Source organism: Boleophthalmus pectinirostris, unplaced genomic scaffold (genome assembly GCF_026225935.1).
Source record: "Boleophthalmus pectinirostris isolate CB_2022bp ecotype Guang Dong unplaced genomic scaffold, ASM2622593v1 HiC_scaffold_22, whole genome shotgun sequence".
Taxonomy (NCBI): Eukaryota; Metazoa; Chordata; class Actinopteri; order Gobiiformes; family Gobiidae; genus Boleophthalmus; species Boleophthalmus pectinirostris.
Genome location: NW_026571190.1, coordinates 5,142,754 through 5,160,502, shown reverse-complemented (window position 1 = coordinate 5,160,502; position 17,749 = coordinate 5,142,754). Strand labels below are relative to the sequence as shown.

Below are 17,749 nucleotides of genomic sequence, written 5' to 3'. Positions count from 1 at the left end.
GCAACTCGACTGGAAAACACATGCTTATATTATAATATATTTTGGGCTAAAAAGTTACATATTGTTTGATATAATATTTATTCCTTTAAAGCATAAAGTGGAATGTAAAAGAGCAATAGAGCTGTCTGGTCTTGACAGAATGTACATCTAAAGGGTCATATTCCTCATCACAAACACCTGGACTTGTGTTTTATTTCATTCACACATGTTTAACACACAAACCCTGCACATTTTATTTCTCTCAGACAGAAAACGCCCTGTTCCACCTTGTGATGTCATGTGTTATTACAAGAAGTACTCCACTGTGTTTTTAAACTCCAGACAAAACCATTTGGATCATTTCATCCCTGGAACTTCCGATCTCTACTGAACTAAAAGTAAAATGTAGATGCTAACTTGAAAACTACTTCATGACATCACAAGGTGGAACAGAGCGTTCTGAGCACTGGTGATGTAGACAGACTAATAATGCAGGATTAGTTGGATGTGGTAACTGAGGAGGTAACAACATTAGAACATGGGGTAAAACTCACAGGAGTCAGTTTTGTCTAATATAGAACCTTTAGGCAAACTCATCTACCAGCATTTAGACCAGAGAACTAATGTGACTGAAGGCCTCCACTGTGCACGCTTTAGGTCTCACACACACACACACACACGCACTCACACACACACTCACACACGCACTCGCACACACACACTCACACACGCACTCACACACACACACACTCACACGCACACTCACACACGCACACACAGACGCGCGCACGGGGACAGAGAAAGTGCGCGCGTGGCTCTTCCACCATCAGTGCTCGAGCACGCGCCCCTGCGCACCGCCAGCATGTGTCAGTCCAGAACATCAGAGCCTCTGTGTCTCTGAACCTTCCTCGCGCTCACAACACACTTTCGGACTTATTTAAAAATACCTCACACTTGCACTTTTTGGCTCTGCGCGTCCTCGAAAGTTGCAAATATGCGGGAAAAGTCCTCGTATCCATCCGCCGCCCGGACCTGTAAAACAGAAAGTTTTGCGGAGTTTTAGAGCGTTTGCGCCCAGGAGAAAGAGCGCGCTCCGACATGAGGCTGTGCAACCGCGGGATGATGATGCTCCTGACCACCGCCGGGGCTTTCTGCGCCTTCAGCCTCATGACCATCGCGGTGGGCACGGACTACTGGCTCTACTCCCGCGGCATGTGCCGCTCCAAAAGCTCCAGCGACAACGAGACTCTGCGGAAGAACGAGGAGGTGCTCACGCACTCCGGCCTCTGGAGGACCTGCTGCACCGAGGGTAGGCTTTTATCTGATTTATTTTTATATTTTTACATTTATTTATTTATTTTCAAACAACAGGTTCAACTTCCTTGTATCTTTTATTGTTTTATTTTATTTTATTCATTTATTTTTATTACAATTTATTATTACCATTTTTGCTTTTTATTTATTAGGTGTGTGATGGTATAAAAATCCTGATCTGGTATGTACCTCGGTTTTGAGGTCATGGTTTGGTTCATTTTTGGTACAGTTTGGGAACAAAATGCAAAACTATTTGCTTGTTGTTTATTTGTGTTTTTATTAAACCAACAATTAGTTTTAACATTAAACAAATAGCAAAATAAAATAAATGCAAAATGGGAGTGGAAACTCCATGCTGGCGAAGGGCGAGAGTGAAGACCGGGGCTCGACGACCCTAGTTTTGTGAGGATTCATGTGGTTCAGAGGGACATAGTCAAGGTGGGGGCAATTATTGTCAAGAGTACCCAAACTATAAAGCGCTGCAGGAAACACTGCCCCAGTCACAAGTTCCCTCTGAATATTAAAGAGCCGAGCCTCCGTGTAGCTGCACATGTAGTGGAGGAATGTAAACACACACAAACTGCATAAATTCACAAATGCACAGCCCTGCACCGAACCCAACGTCCTGTACTGAAACAGTTCAGCATGAATACATCTACCGTTACATGTACTATTATTTGTTATTATAATATATTGCAATGTGTGAGTGACTGTGTCTGTAGTCTAAGATGCAAAAAGGCCTATCATGAGGCTGTAAGTAAATAGGCTCTAGGCAAACAACGACAATATTGAAACCTGACCATAAAGTAGAATTATCCCCCAAAAAAAATAAAAATAAAGTTGTTTAAAATAATGCAGAATGCAACACTAGTGCGTATAATGAATGATAGAATTTCATAATACTTGGCACTGCACACACCCGGACCATTAGGACGACACTTCCAAATTTGAGGTCAGTCAGATGAGTGGTTCAAGAGTTATGCTTGGAACAGACAAACAAATAAACCAACAAACCAACAGGAGGAGACACAGACAGATGTTCCTTGCATTAGTAGATAGATTTAATTCTACAGCTCAAATCTCATCGTAATAGTTACAGAAAATAACTCAAAATGTCCCAGTGTTGCAAAGAAAAAGTGCCCATGATAATATTGAGCCCAAAACATGATCATTCCATTTATCATGTACTAAACGACAAGTGGAGGCCTACATACAAATAATATCACACTTCAAAATGTCTATTGCAACAGCTCATGTTACAGGTCAGTTCTGTGGAAAGGCGCCTCTGCTCATGAGGAGAGTCTGTTTAGCAATGAAAACACATGAAACTGATTTAATGCAAGATGGAGAAGTTAAATGCCGTACTGTGGAACATTCAGTAGCATATTACTGGAGATGAGTAGTTGTTGTACAGTTGTAGGGAGTATTATCTGTTACATAAGGGTGAATTGTTGTACAGTTGTAGGGAGTATTATCCATTACATAAAAGTGAGTTGTACAGTTGTAGGGAGTATTATTTGTTATATAGGGGTGACTTGTTGTACAGTTGTAGGGAGTATTATCTGTTACATAAGATTGAGTTGTTGTACAGTTGTAGGGAGTATTATCTGTTACATAAAAGTGAATTGTTGTACAGTTGTAGGGAGTATTATCTGTTACATAAGAGTGAGTTGTACAGTTGTAGGGAGTATTATCTGTTACATAAGAGTGAGTTGTACAGTTCTAGGGAGTATTATTTGTTACATAAGGGTGACTTGTTGTACAGTTGTAGGGAGTATTATCTGTTACATAAGATTGAGTTGTTGTACAGTTGTAGGGAGTATTATCTGTTACATAAAAGTGAATTGTTGTACAGTTGTAGGGAGTATTATCTGTTACATAAGATTGAGTTGTTGTACAGTTGTAGGGAGTATTATCTGTTACATAAGAGTGAGTTGTACAGTTGTAGGGAGTATTATAGTATGAATGTAGTCCTGTGTCTCTCACTGTTTGAGTGGAGAATCAGTTCAGGAGTTGACTTTTGGCACAGAATTGGCTCTTGAAATGAAAATCCATTGGCCCTAGTGAAAGTGGGAGCTGAGTGCACCTGACCGCCCTCCAAACACTCACGCCACTTCAACATCAACCGTCTGTTTTAGATCGTTCAGTTATTCACAACCATAAGTGCCACGATCAAGCACACCGCTGTTTTAAAAATGAAACCAGACTTATTCCATTTAACTGTGCAACCTTTCTGGTAGAGTATCTGGAACATGCATATTTAAAGGGCCTACTATATTACACGTTTTCTGATCCATGTTATAATGTTTCCTCATCACAATCAGGCCTGGAGTTGTGTTTTGTTTCATTCACATGTTTAACACACAAGCCCTGCACATTTAGACTGAGTTCTTCTCTCAAACTAAGGGCCTGTTTTACTCTTGCAGGTAAAAACAACAAAATATTTTATCGGAAGTGCCTTTTATTTAGATGGTGACGGCGTTTTTGGGGCTTAAAAACGCAAAAATCTGAAACCATCCTCCAGAGTTGAAAAATTGAATACGCTCCACTGTAGTGTTTCCGTCTACACTGCCCAAGACGCAAAACTCTGGTCAGATCTGCTCACGTCATGTACGCGTTTACGTCACGTACATACAATACACAGAAACAAACATGTCAGATCATTTCCATGTGTCGGACCTTCAAGCTGCTCTAATAAACTTACAGGAGGCTCCCAACAAGCGTACAGAATCTGCAGGTATACTATTAGTGAACAGAGAAGGATTTGCATTCACCTCTGTCAAATTCTGGATGCACCAGTTCTTCACAGACGAGCCAGATGACTTGCACATCCAATCGAATTCCACATACTTTTGCGTCACCGTATGTACGCAGATTTCCTCCCGAAAACACTCATCTAAATGCGAAATAAAAAGTGAACACGCAATGCCATATTTGTATCTTCTGTTCAGACCGTCATCATATAAACGTAGCCTGAAAACACTCCAATCCACCTTGTGATGTCCTGTGGTTGGAAGAGCTCCACTTTGTTTTTAAACTCTAAACATCAGGGGTCTCCAACCTGTAGCTCGGGATCTACCAGTAGCTCTCCACCCCCTTCCAAGTAGTTCAGCAAAGGGTTTCTGAATTACATGTAATGTGCTTAATAATTAAAATCAGATTTATTTCCACTGTAAATGTGTCATTTTCATTCCTAACTTGCGCTCTAATACATGGATAATGGTTTATGTTTAATATGCATCTAACTGTGCCCCATCTAAAGCTTGATATAGCTCTTTTACAGTTTCAATTTCTTGCAACCGCTAAAATGAGTAGCTCTCTGGCATTTTCGTTTCATTGAAGGTAGGTCACCAGAGGAAAAATCTCCAATCTCTACTGGTAAAAGGAGCTGTTTACTTGAAAACATCAGGTGGAACAGATCATTTTGACTTTTGGAGATGTAGACAGACTCAACGTGCGAATGAAACAAAACACAACTCCTGGGATGTTTTTAATGAACATTCTAACTTGACTTAAAGCTAGAATTTGGACATCTTAGACCCCTTAAAATGTTATTAATAATTGTAAATATTATAAAGGCGTGCAGAGAGCCCCCATTGTGTCACAGCACACAAGACACATACTACTAATTAAAGAAGACATACTGTGTTTGTGTCTGCTATATAGTTCTAATCTGTGACACCCGTGGATCATTGTGTTATAATTTACACATTTTAAATCAATATTCATCTAAAAGGACTTAATGGATCATTGATTTAGAAAATAAAATTGGAGAACGAAGTAAGTACAGAGAAGTGGGCGTGTACCAGGAACAGCAAAAACTGCAAAATGACATCTTTAAAACAGCAGTAGTGGAGTTTTGTTACTCAAGTAAAAGTACAGATACAAAGGTAAAAAGTTACTCAAGCAAAAGTATCAATCCAATTCACTTTATTTCTACAGCACATTTTATAAACATGACACACAGACAAATGAACACGATAAAAGACAGTAAATCATAAATTTAAAATGATAAATAAAACGTGTTAAAATGCATAAAGCTAGAAATGATTAAAAATAATAATAATAATAAAGTAAATAAATACTTTACATTACAATACATTAAATAAAAGACACAGAGGAGCACACAACTCACGCGGTGTTAAAAAACAGAGAGTAAATGCTTTTAATAAGACAAGACATTAAACACTCCACTGTGGGGGCTGTTGGGACGATGGGGAGGCAGAACATTCCAGAGCTTTGGGCCACAGAGAAAGTCCTGTCTCAGGTGTCGCAGGGGAGTAAATCTAGATGAGGTCCAAGACATAACGTAAGGCCAGTCCATTCAAAGCTTTAAAAACAAACAATACAATCTTAAAATCAATTCTAAATCGACAGGAAGCCGGTGCAAAGACTCATGGATTGGTGTGAGATGTTCTTGTTTTTTGGTTAAAAGTCGTGTCACAGAATTCTGGACTAACTGCAGCCGGGAAATTGCATTGCTGTTCCAGACTAGTAGTAGTAGTTATCACATGAAACAAGTTATGTAAGTAAAAGCATTCAAGTACTTGTTTAAGAGTAAAAAGTAAAAGCATTGTTGATACATATATTCATAGCAACTAATCCATTTCTTTTGAATTTTGTGTACTTATTTTGAATTTTTATTTATTTTGAATTTTGTACTTATTTTGAATCTTGTTTTTTCTTTGAATTTTGTGTTTAAATTGTATTATTTAGATTTTTTTTATTATTATTTTTATTTAGAATTTTTACTTATTTAAAATTTTGTGTTTTCTCAAAGCCAAAGCTTGAATTAAAAAAAAAAATATATATATATATGTATATATATATATATATATATATATATATTTTATTTATTTTTTTTTTCAGGGTGTTAAAATAAACTCTAAAATCATTTGAAAAGTACTTTTTACTTTTCAGTCTTGTTCAAGACTGGTACAGATACTTGGTACAGATACTTGCTTTCAAATGTAGTGACATAAAAGTAAAAAGTATCTACTGTAAAATGTACATATACCTAAAAATTCTACTTAAATACAGTACTTTGCTACTTGTATCTACTTGAATCACTCCAAATACAACATTGAGAGTGTAAAAGAAAAGCGGAAACAACTAGAACATGGCTCCAAAGTGAAAAGTGGATTTTTCAGAATGGTTCTGCTTTAAGTCCGCCAGCGTGTTCCAGAGTATAGTTTATCATGACCATGATCACAAATGCTGTTGGCCTACTTCTGATCCGGCCTGCTCTGCACATTTGAACAGTCGTAGCCAGTGTATGAGTTGTGTTTCCATGGCGACAGAGTCATCTCATCAATACTACTCGATGAGTGGCTTCCATAGGGACACATGGATCAATATGTGACTATGTAACAGTGGCAAGGGTTAGGGGAGAAGTCAGGTCTGCATCATGTCACTAACACTTTCTGCTTTTCATGGTATAAGGCTGAGTGACAGCAAAATAAAACCAATAATAAAAAGAATAAATCAATAATTAAACAAAAAACAGTATGCCGATAAAATAATAAAATAAAATGTCTGTTACTATAAAATAAAATAAAAACTGTAAAACTTAATACAGTACAAAAAAAAAGAAGAAGTTGGGTTAAAATTCAGTTGTTGTACAGTTGTAGGGAGTATTATCTGTTACATAAGGGTGAGTTGTAGGGAGTATTATCTGTTACATAAGGATGAGTCGTATAGTTGTAGGGAGTATTATCTTTTACATAAGGGTGAGTTGTAGGGAGTATTATCTGTTACATAAGGAAGAGTCGTATAGTTGTAGGGAGTATTATCTGTTACATAAGGATGAGTCGTATAGTTGTAGGGAGTATTATCTTTTACATAAGGGTGAGTTGTAGGGAGTATTATCTGTTACATAACTGTGAGTTGTGAGTTGTGTATTATCTATTACATAGTTGTTGTACAGTTGTAGGAGGTATTATCTGTTACATAAAGGTAAGATGTTCTACAGTTGTAGGAGTATTATCTGTACATAAGGGTGAGTTGTACATAGGGAGTATTATCTGTTACATAAGGGTGAGTTGTTGTACATTTGTAGGGAGTATTATCTGTTACATAAGGGTGAGTTGTTGTACAGTTGTAGGGAGTATTATCTGTTAAATAAGGGTGAGTTGTTGTACAGTTGTAGGGAGTATTATCTGTTGCATAAGGACGAGTTGTTGTACAGTTGTAGGGAGTATTATCAGTGACATAAGGGTGAGTTGTTGTACAGTTGTAGGGAGTATTATCTGTTACATAAGGGTGAGTTGTACAGTTGTAGGGAGTATTATCTGTTACATAAGGGTGAGTTGTACAGTTGTAGGGAGTATTATCTGTTACATAAGGGTGAGTTGTTGTACAGTTGTAGGGAGTATTATCTGTTACATAAGGGTGAGTTGTACAGTTGTAGGGAGTATTATCTGTTACATAAGGGTGAGTTGTACAGTTGTAGGGAGTATTATCTGTTACATAAGGGTGAGTTGTACAGTTGTAGGGAGTATTACTGTGCTTTTCTGTTGTTTATAATGTCTATTTTGTATGTAGTGTATATGATTATTATTTGTCTCTTGGCACAAACTCGAAATAAGAACAAATCAATGAAAAATCAATGAAAACAGTGAATCAGTCGTCAGTGTATTGGGTGCTACTGATGGATTGAACAGTTGGACTCTCACCAACCCTAAAAGTTTCCCCTTAACCGTTTTCATCCGCCTGAGTGTCTGTGGAAAAAGTTGGAAGCTCTCTGCATGTTTGAACTGATCTGCAATTTAACAAATCTCTTTCTTTATGCCACAACAATTAGTTTCTAAAATGGTTAAAGGGAACAGAATCTATTGTCTGATCTATGTTGTTTCCTCATCACAAACAGACCTGGAATTGTGTTTTGTTTCATTCCTACATGTTTATCCAGTGTTGGGAAGGTTATTTTTCAAATGTATTCCCCTACAGATTACAGATTACAAACCCCAAAATGTAACGTCATCATTACAACCACATCCTGAAAATTCACGTTTGTTTTCTTCAAATTGTCTGTTGAGCCCAAGTCTCCATGAATAAACAACTGTTTGCTGTAGAGTAACAAAGACGAGGAAATCTTAATATAAGAAATTTAGACAATAGAATAAAAAGTCCAGTCTTTCCTTAACCATATTAAAAATATTCTTGATAGAGAAATGCTTTATACGTGAGATCACTGCTGCTTTCAATTATGTCCACCAACTGTTAGTGTCATATTTTTTCGACCTGGTTTTAGTCCTGGTTTAGTCCTGATTTAGTCCTGGTTTAGTCCTGGTTTTAGTCCTGGTTTAGTCCTGGTTTTAGTCCTGGTTTAGTCCTGGTTTTAGTCCTGGTTTAGTCCTGGTTTAGTCCTGGTTTAGTCCTGGTTTTAGTCCTGGTTTAGTCCTGGTTTTAGTCCTGGTTTTAGTCCTGGTTTTAGTCCTGGTTTTAGTCCTGGTTTAGTCCTGTTTTTAGTCCTGGTTTTAGTCCTGGTTTTAGTCCTGGTTTAGTCCTGGTTTTAGTCCTGGTTTTAGTCCTGGTTTTAGTCCTGGTTTAGTCCTGGTTTTAGTCCTGGTTTTAGTCCTGGTTTTAGTCCTGGTTTTAGTCCTGTTTTAGTCCTGGTTTAGTCCTGGTTTTAGTCCTGGTTTTAGTCCTGGTCCTTTTAGTCCTGGTTTAGTCCTGGTTTTAGTCCTGGTTTTAGTCCTGGTTTAGTCCTGTTTAGTCCTTTTAGTCCTGGTTTATTTTAGTCCTGGTTTAGTCCTGGTTTTAGTCCTGGTTTAGTCCTGGTTTTAGTCCTGGTTTAGTCCTGGTTTTAGTCCTGGTTTAGTCCTGGTTTAGTCCTGGTTTTAGTCCTGGTTTAGTCCTGGTTTTAGTCCTGGTTTAGTCCTGGTTTTAGTCCTGGTTTTAGTCCTGGTTTAGTCCTGGTTTTAGTCCTGGTTTAGTCCTGGTTTAGTCCTGGTTTAGTCCTGGTTTTAGTCCTGGTTTTAGTCCTGGTTTTAGTCCTCCTGGTTTAGTCCTGGTTTTAGTCCTGGTTTAGTCCTGGTTTTAGTCCTGGTTTTAGTCCTGGTTTAGTCCTGGTTTTAGTCCTGTTTAGTCCTTTTAGTCCTGGTTTTAGTCCTGGTTTTAGTCCTGGTTTTATCCTGGTTTAGTCCTGGTTTAGTCCTGGTTTTAGTCCTGATTTAGTCCTGGTTTAGTCCTGGTTTTAGTCCTGGTTTAGCCCAAAATGTGAAAACAGGAAAATACTGCCATGTAATCCATTTATTTCAACAAAGTAACTGTAATCCAATTACCGCTCATGGAAACAGCAACTGTAACTGAATACAGTTACTCATGATTTGTACTCTGATTACATAACCACTGTACATGTAATCCGTTACGCCCCAACACTTGTGGTAATACTGTACTGCAAAAAAAACTACAAAAAAAACTACCACTACATGACATTCGGAGTCGGAACAGATCATTTTGAGCTTTGGAGACGTAGACAGACTAACAATAAAGGATTACTCAACATGTGTGAAAGAAACAAAACACAAATCCAGGTATGTTTTTGACAACAGGAACCTTATAACATGACTTAAAGCTCACAAAAGTCAGTTTAGCACAATATTGGACCTTTAACAAACGTACTTTTATGTCGTCTATGTCTGTTTGTGGCAAAAAGTGACATACTAGGTAACCATATATTAAACTAAAGCAGAGTAAGTAGAGCTAAGGATATTTCAGCATATCTTTTAGGGCAATTTTAGCTTCTCATAACCAGTTCACCCAAAAACTTCAGGAAAAAAATCCTGTTCCTGTAATTTACCTGAGAAACTAAGAATCAAAACATAATTTAATTCCAATGAAGTCAAATCTAATGAAGTGAAGTGATTGAACTGTATGCTGAATTTTTCTAGGAACATTCCGGGGCGTTTGCAAAGACATCGACCACTTTCCTGAAGATGCCGACTACGACCAGGATGCAGCCGAGTATTTGTTACGTAAGATTTTTTTTTTTTCAAACATACAATGTAATATACAGTGGTATAAACAATAACATTGATAGAGGCTTAAAAATTCATCTTCACAGGGCTCAGCATGTGCCATATCTGCATTATGCATTATACAAATGGAGAAAAATAATAAATACATTCACAGTTTATATTTCAAATTCCATACAAAGTGCTTTTGTTTTCATGCGTTTGGGATTTGTACAATCATTTTGAGAATTAAGAGGACAAGAGAGACTGAAGTACAACAAATTTGGGTTTCTGACTAGAACATTTACAGCAATGGATATGAAATTTTGATAGGATTAGGATTAAGTTTTATATACATACATACATACATACATACATACATATAAAAAACTTGTTATTAATTATATTAAATTGTAGTTTTATATCAAGTAGGGATGGGCATTCGATGAAATTTTCTTAATTGATCGTCGGAAGAATTAACGATCGATTACTGATTAATCATTAACGTTTTTATATTAAAATGATCATCATTATTATTACTATCTGCACACTAATCTGCATAAATAAATTCAACTTTACAACATATAAACCGTAACCACTCTAGATCCACATCAGCCGTTTGACATTATAATGTGTTTAATTCAGTTTTGCTCAACTCTCACAGAAACAAAACTTAAAACCGCATCGCTAATTTGCATAAACTAAGTGAAGATAAAAATACAGCTCTTGTGTCGCTGATGCGGTTCAACTTCTGTCAGATTAAAAGACATGACTCAGGTGAATACAGGTTAATGTGACCATATTTACGTTTGTCAAAACCAGGTCACTGTACGGGGGGAGGGAGGTGGGGCCTCGTCATCGACATTGTGCTGCTTTGTTTGTTTTTTACACTGTGCACATGGCCTCCCACTTGTCCCGAACGCAACGGAAAGCGTGGAATGTCTTGTACAAGTCATCGTTAAATCCACATTTGTGCTTCGGTATGCTGCAGACTGACCCACTGTTTGTGTCTCGCTCCTTCTGAGTGCAGAGAGACACATGTACACACCTGTTTGGTCAGGCTATGCACAGCAACCTACATTCGGTTTGTCGATTAAAATTAACCTAATCGATGAAACTCTTAATGATCAATTATCGATTAATCAACTAATCATGCCCATCCCTAATATCAAGCCTTCTATTCACAAACAAAAAGATGTCATTTCAAAAGATTTGAGTGTATGTGCATTCCCAAAACACTCAAGTGTTTTTTCAACGCTGTGACAGAATGAGCAAAGATGATCTATGTTTAAACAAAATTTTGAAATGACAGTGTTAACAGAGAAACATCTATGCAGGGTTTTCAGGCAGACCTCACAAGTCACAAGCCAAACATCATTCCAGTTAATGTCCTTAATTTTCTTACATAAGTCCTGAGTAGGATTTGTATTTTGTGATGAAACTTTGAACAGTGTTTCCTGGTTGTGTTCAGGGGCGGTGCGTGCCTCCAGCCTCTTCCCCATCCTGAGCGTGGGGCTGCTGTTCCTGGGGGGAGTGTGTGTGGCAGCCAGTGAGTTCTACAAGTCCCACCACAATGTCATCCTGTGTGCAGGCATCTTCTTCGTCTCTGCAGGTCAGGAACAACTCCAAATGGCTCCACTGTGCTCGGCCTGTTATCCCAGCTTCACTTTATATGAGCTTTGAGTAAATATTACAAATAAATAAATCCTGAATGTTTTTGTCAACAAATACAAATTAATGTTAATCAAAGGACGGGACCATTCAGGACAAAATCTATTCCAAACCAGACCATATACAAACTTCTCAGGAGTTTCCCAGGAACAGGTTCATGTAGTAGAAGGTTCCAGATGCAGTGCAAAATAATATTATAATTTCAGTAGTTTTTGCTTAGTTGAATGTATTTTAGATGTAGTTATTTAAACTAGCATTTAAATTAGACATTTCAATAACTAAAATGAGAGTCTTTAAAAGGAGAAAGTAGTGGGATGCCAGTGGAAAAAATTGTCATTGTGTCCTTAGGCAAGACACTTCACCTACATTGCCTAATAAGAAAGTGGTGTGTGTGTGAGTGCTGGTGGTGTTCGGAGGGGCTGATGGTGCAGATTGGCAGCCTTGCTTCTGTCAGTCTGCTCCAAGGCAACTGTGTCTTGAAAGATACTATATAAATGCAATGATTAATTCATTAATTAATTATGCAGAATTTCCTACTCTAGGTCAGAAGTTCTCAACTGAAAATGGCCCATGTGTTGGGGGTCCCCCAAAATTTTAATAACATAACATCTTTACCTGAACACTCCTCTTATATACAATACCAAACACACAGGGTCGTATCTAGTTTTAGCGCTAGCTCACGTGGGTGTGTCCACGTGGGGCTGTACTTCTCTGCTGGAGGCTGGAGTGGGACGGTACAAGTATATATATGGTGACAGCATCTGAACCGCTGACCGCTGTGGCATTTAAAAGCACTGCCAGTGTGGGTAAAGTCTGCAATCTTTGCCTCATTATCTGGCAGCAAAGAGGAGTGTGGGGAAAAGTTATATATGTGACAATAAAACAGCTCCGGAGCCCCACGATGCAAGTACACACCAGCAGAGGCGCAAGGAATATTGAATTTTGTATGGGCCATGACAGAACTGACTGGGTTTGTGTTCCGAACGCGGACGTGTGCCCCTCTCATGCACGTGCACCGCTGTAAGCCCGTGCACACGCACACATCAACCTTTTATAGTTTCCTCTGCATTTGTTTAAGGCCAGTGTCTGTCTCATGTGCTCCCATCCCACAGCAGACCCGCTCCCATCTGTCCTGCAGTCCACTCCCACAGGCCTCACCTGAGGTACGAGTGTCCACCTCTGCTACTGCTGACCGCTCACATTCTCATCTCACTAGTGTCCAGTGCATTTGGTCCCACACAGGTGGATGTCTCGCGGATTATGGAATAGCCTATGTTTATTGTCATATAAATGTTTCTGATGTTACGCACAGATATGATCCCTGCGTCCGCTTCGCCATCACAGCCCCGAGCTGTCAGTGAATGTGCACACAGAGTCCGACCCTGAGAATGTGAGAAAATCAACATGGCAGCATTAGGACACAGGCAGAGTAAGAAAACAGACTTTAGGACATCGCTGTAAACAGCCTCATGTCAATGAGCAGCTTTTGTACAGATCCAGATCAAACCAAACTCTAGAGCAGAGCTGAGGCGGTACAGGGAGCGGGCGAGAGGCTGTGCTCTGCAGCGGGAGGGCATCCGGACAACTCCCGCACAGCACACAAATATGTTATGAATTTTAAGCATTTATCATCCTAATATATTATTATATATATTGTTTGATATTTATTTTTACGATCCTTGCAATTCACTAAACGTGCCACACCACACCCTCAGTCTGCTCCACTCCACCTGATATTTAGGCACGGCACACCTCCTGTTTAGAACTAAGACTGGGGGTAAGATACAGCCCACAATGTTTTGATGGAAACACTAATTAAGTAAATTGTATGAGAAATTAATCTTTCATCATTACAAACATGGTTTGAACTTCTGAATATTGATTGCAATGCCAACAGGGAGGCTGACTGGGTGTCCTTGACACATTTTCATACTGATAAGTGGTCCCTGGACTCAGAAAATTTGAGAACCCTAGGTAGGTGAGAATAGAAATTTTCTGAGCACTCATGCCTCTAATGTAGGACAACTCTGAGTAACTGATGATGGGTGAACACAGTTATAACATGATGAAAACTCATTAAAGTAACACAGTACAGTGTGCATCATCATGTCTCCTTTAAAAGACCCATATTATGCTTTTTTCTGTTGTAGTCGGGATCTATAATGTTGTTTCCTCATCAACAACGACATGGTGTTGTGTTTTGTTTCATTCACATGTTTAACACACAAACCCTGTTCTTCTCTCAAACAGAAAACACTTGGTTCCACCTTGTGATGTGATGTGGTAATGCAGGAAGTGTTCCACTGTGTTTTTAAAACCCCATTCATTGTCACTAGACTCATTTGGATCATTTCAATCCTGTAATTATCGATCTAAACTAAACAAAAGGTAAAAGGTTTAGCTGTTACCTTGAAAACTTGCTTCATGACATCTCAAGTTTTGGAGATGTAGACAGACTAATAAACGTGTGAATGAAACAAAACACAACTCCAGGTCTGTTTTTGTTGAGGTAACAACATTTAATCATGGCTTAAACCTCAATAATAGTCATTTCTGTGTAATATAGGCCTTTTAACTTCTTCCAGGTCTGAGTAACATCATCGGCATCATCGTCTACATATCAGCCAACTCGGACGACCCCAGCCAGAGCGACAACAAGAAGAGCTACTCGTACGGCTGGTCCTTCTACTTCGGCGCGCTGTCCTTCGTGCTGGCCGAGATGGTGGGCGTCCTGGCCGTGCACGTGTTCATCGAGAAGCACCGTCAGCTGCGCACCAAAGGCCGACCCTCCCTCATGAAACCCGCCATCTCACGCAACTCCTCCTACTACCGCCAGCGCTACAGCCAGAACCGCCCGCGCCGCCTCAGCTCCCGGAGCACCTACAGCACGGGGGACTCTTTCAGGGCAGGGCTGGTGAGGGACCGGGAGGCCTCCATCACGGCAGAGACGAAGATGAGCGCGCTGGGAGGACTGCCCGCGCCCATGACCATCTGTCCGGACTTCATGCTGTACACCGTGGCGCCGCAGGTCTCTGATGCCAAGTTGGAGGATGGGCACACGTTAGGAGGGCACATTGAGGAGGAGCTGGCGCCTGGGAATTGCTCAGTCAACAGAAGGACAACGCCTGTGTGAGAGAGCGTTAAGAGTGTAAAAGACAGTACGCTTTTTTGTATTCTTTTAACGAGTCCACGTTACGCTCTTTTCTGATCTATGGTATTATGTTGTTTCCTCATCAAAAACATACCTGGAGTTGTGTTTTGTTTCTTTCTTGTTTAGTTTTTCTCTCAAAAGGAAAACACTGATCCACCTTGTGATGTGATGTGAAACTCGGACAATTTTAACTCTGGCATTGTAAAAGGTTAGAATGATTCATCAGTTGGTTTCACTTCATGGAAACCGTCTGACCTCACAGCATTAGAATTCGTTCGCTCGACGGTAGGTGGGTACTTTTTTTATTTAACCAATCGCTGCACTTTGGTCATGACGTATATAATGCTCTGTTAACGGGACTAACTGGTATATTAAGCTTTTCCCAAATCCTGTAGGAAGAAGGACAATGACGTCTTTCCCCTTGATAAAATTCATCAAATATTCTCTTTGTTTCGGCTTTAAATGCTCGATCTCGGGAATCGTTGCCAACACAGAATGTACGGCTCTTTGATGGCTTTTTAGCTGGTGCCCAAACTCACACTTGCACTCCTGATCTAGTCACTGGAGAGAGTGACCTGGCGCTAGGTCGCGCCTGCCTGGATAGTAAAAGGTAGCTGTTAACTTGGAAACTATAACACTACTTGACATCACAAGGTGGAAAAGAGCATTTTGAGCTTTGGAGATGTAGACAGACTAATAATAAAGGGTTACTCAAACATGTGATTATAACATGGCTTAAAGCTCACAATATAGGCCTTAATACCTCTGCTTCAGTATGATTATTCTAGTTTATATTCTCTAATACAGTCTTGTATGTGATTTGGCTGTTTTTTTAGTTGTATTTTGTATGAATAATAAAGTATGACAGGTCTTATTTCATCCAGATCAAACTATCCTCACTGCTGGAGCCTGCGTTTACCAATCCCAACCATATAACATGACCTTCTTTACCTTAGTTCCTGTTTTATGAAGTTGCAACAACATTTTTTTCTTATGCAAAATCAACTCTTTGGGAGCTTTCTACCATGTTATAACATTGTTCCCTCATCAAAAACATGAAGGGGTATTAGATGTCATCCACGCATGTCTCACGCATGTAATTTTGCAGTCTCTTCCGAGCCCTATTCGAACCCTTATTACAGTTAGCTGTAAGATTCTGTGCAATCCTCAGCCTACAAGCCTATGTCATCCACGTGGAGGTGAGTGCTCCAATGTTAAAATGCTCTCAATTAAAATGGAAAGTGAACTCCCCCTAATGCAAAAAATACAGGGTGTCCCAAAAAGTTTGACATCATTTCCCAGGCCAATAATTTTGGCAGTTCTTGTTGAAATAACCTCAAATTTTCACAGAATGTATAGAAACAGATTAAGATTTTATATTTAATGTTTTATTTTTGTTCTGTTTTCAGGTTAAGCCATGTCGTTCACTCCTTAAGAAAAGTCATTTTGCATCTTGGAATCTGTTCGCATGCACATGTAATTCGTTAGCCCTATATAAGATGCCTTCCTCTTTAAATTTTTGGTACCAAGTTCCAAATTTGTTGGTGAAGTTTTTCCAAATTTTGCATTAAAGCTGTACAGTCTTCAGTGAGCAAGAAGATTCCAAGATGCAAAATGACTTCTCTTTGGGAGTGAACAGTTCAACCTGAAAACAGAACAAAAATAAAACATTAAATATAAAATTTTGATCTGTTTCTATACATTCTGTGAAAATTTGAGGTTATTTCAACAAGAATTGCCAAAATTATTGGCCTATGATGTCAAATTTTTGGGGACACCCTGCATAATACTTTGAAAAACATGTGAGCACTGAGCAAGTTTAATGGCATACTGTGGAACATTCCAGGCAAAGCCTTATTTCCTTGGAGACAAGCAAACTGACAAAGCAGCCATAAAAAGTGGTATTAGTGCACCTTTCATCAAAATATTCTACGAGAGACCGGGTGCTGGGGGCAGACATCTACAGTCACCCTTGCAAATGAAGAAATAGTTTGATTTATTGTTGAGCTCATAGCTGTAGGTTATACTACTCCTGCTAATACTAATACTACTACTACTACTTACTACAAGTACAGAACTATAATGTGATGCAAAGCAAGACAATGTTGTGTAAATAAATGAATATAAAATAATTTGCCTTCTTTTTTACTGATATATTTTACATAACATTACAAGCCTTCTGTAGAAATAGTTTACCTATGGATCGGCCGTTGTTTGAGATACAAACAAATAAATGTTTGTTGGTAATAAGTTACCCTTGACCTAATCCCAGACCTGTCAGCTTCATGACAGTGTCATGGAAGTAAAGTGAGTGGACACATTATCAGTGGTGAGGCTGATTAGTACAGAGGTCATGTTATAATGTTTGAGGAGAAAATCTCAAAGATGTTTTTTAAGGCCTAAATAGACCATGGATTCTGTTCCATCTTGTGAACAGAGCAAGAGCAAAATTCTGATTACAAGTAATGTATAAACAAAGCTATTGCAATTAAAGTGTTTAAAGTGACATATAATGGTGTGTATTTGTCCTAATAATCCTGGACTCTACCTGTCTCTCTATTTTTTCTCTGAAAATGAATATTCCCCAAAAACCGCTACCCTGTTCTGTAGGCTATTTTATACACAATTAAACAATGTTTGTGGGTTAATACATGGACACACCTGTTAATATAAAAGA

At 38.9% G+C, this 17,749-nt stretch overlaps 1 protein-coding gene across 1 annotated transcript; it reads left to right on the top strand.

The window, feature by feature from the left end:
- The first annotated feature begins 1,064 nt into the window (after positions 1–1,064).
- On the top strand, positions 1,065–16,368 carry LOC110153524 (voltage-dependent calcium channel gamma-3 subunit-like). The gene is made up of 4 exons (XM_020917431.2): positions 1,065–1,288; positions 10,188–10,271; positions 11,722–11,862; positions 14,507–16,368. The coding sequence occupies exons 1-4, from the start codon at positions 1,078–1,080 to the stop codon at positions 15,052–15,054; spliced, it is 984 nt and encodes a 327-aa protein (XP_020773090.1). The 5' UTR covers positions 1,065–1,077; the 3' UTR covers positions 15,055–16,368.
- The last annotated feature ends 1,381 nt before the right edge of the window (positions 16,369–17,749 follow it).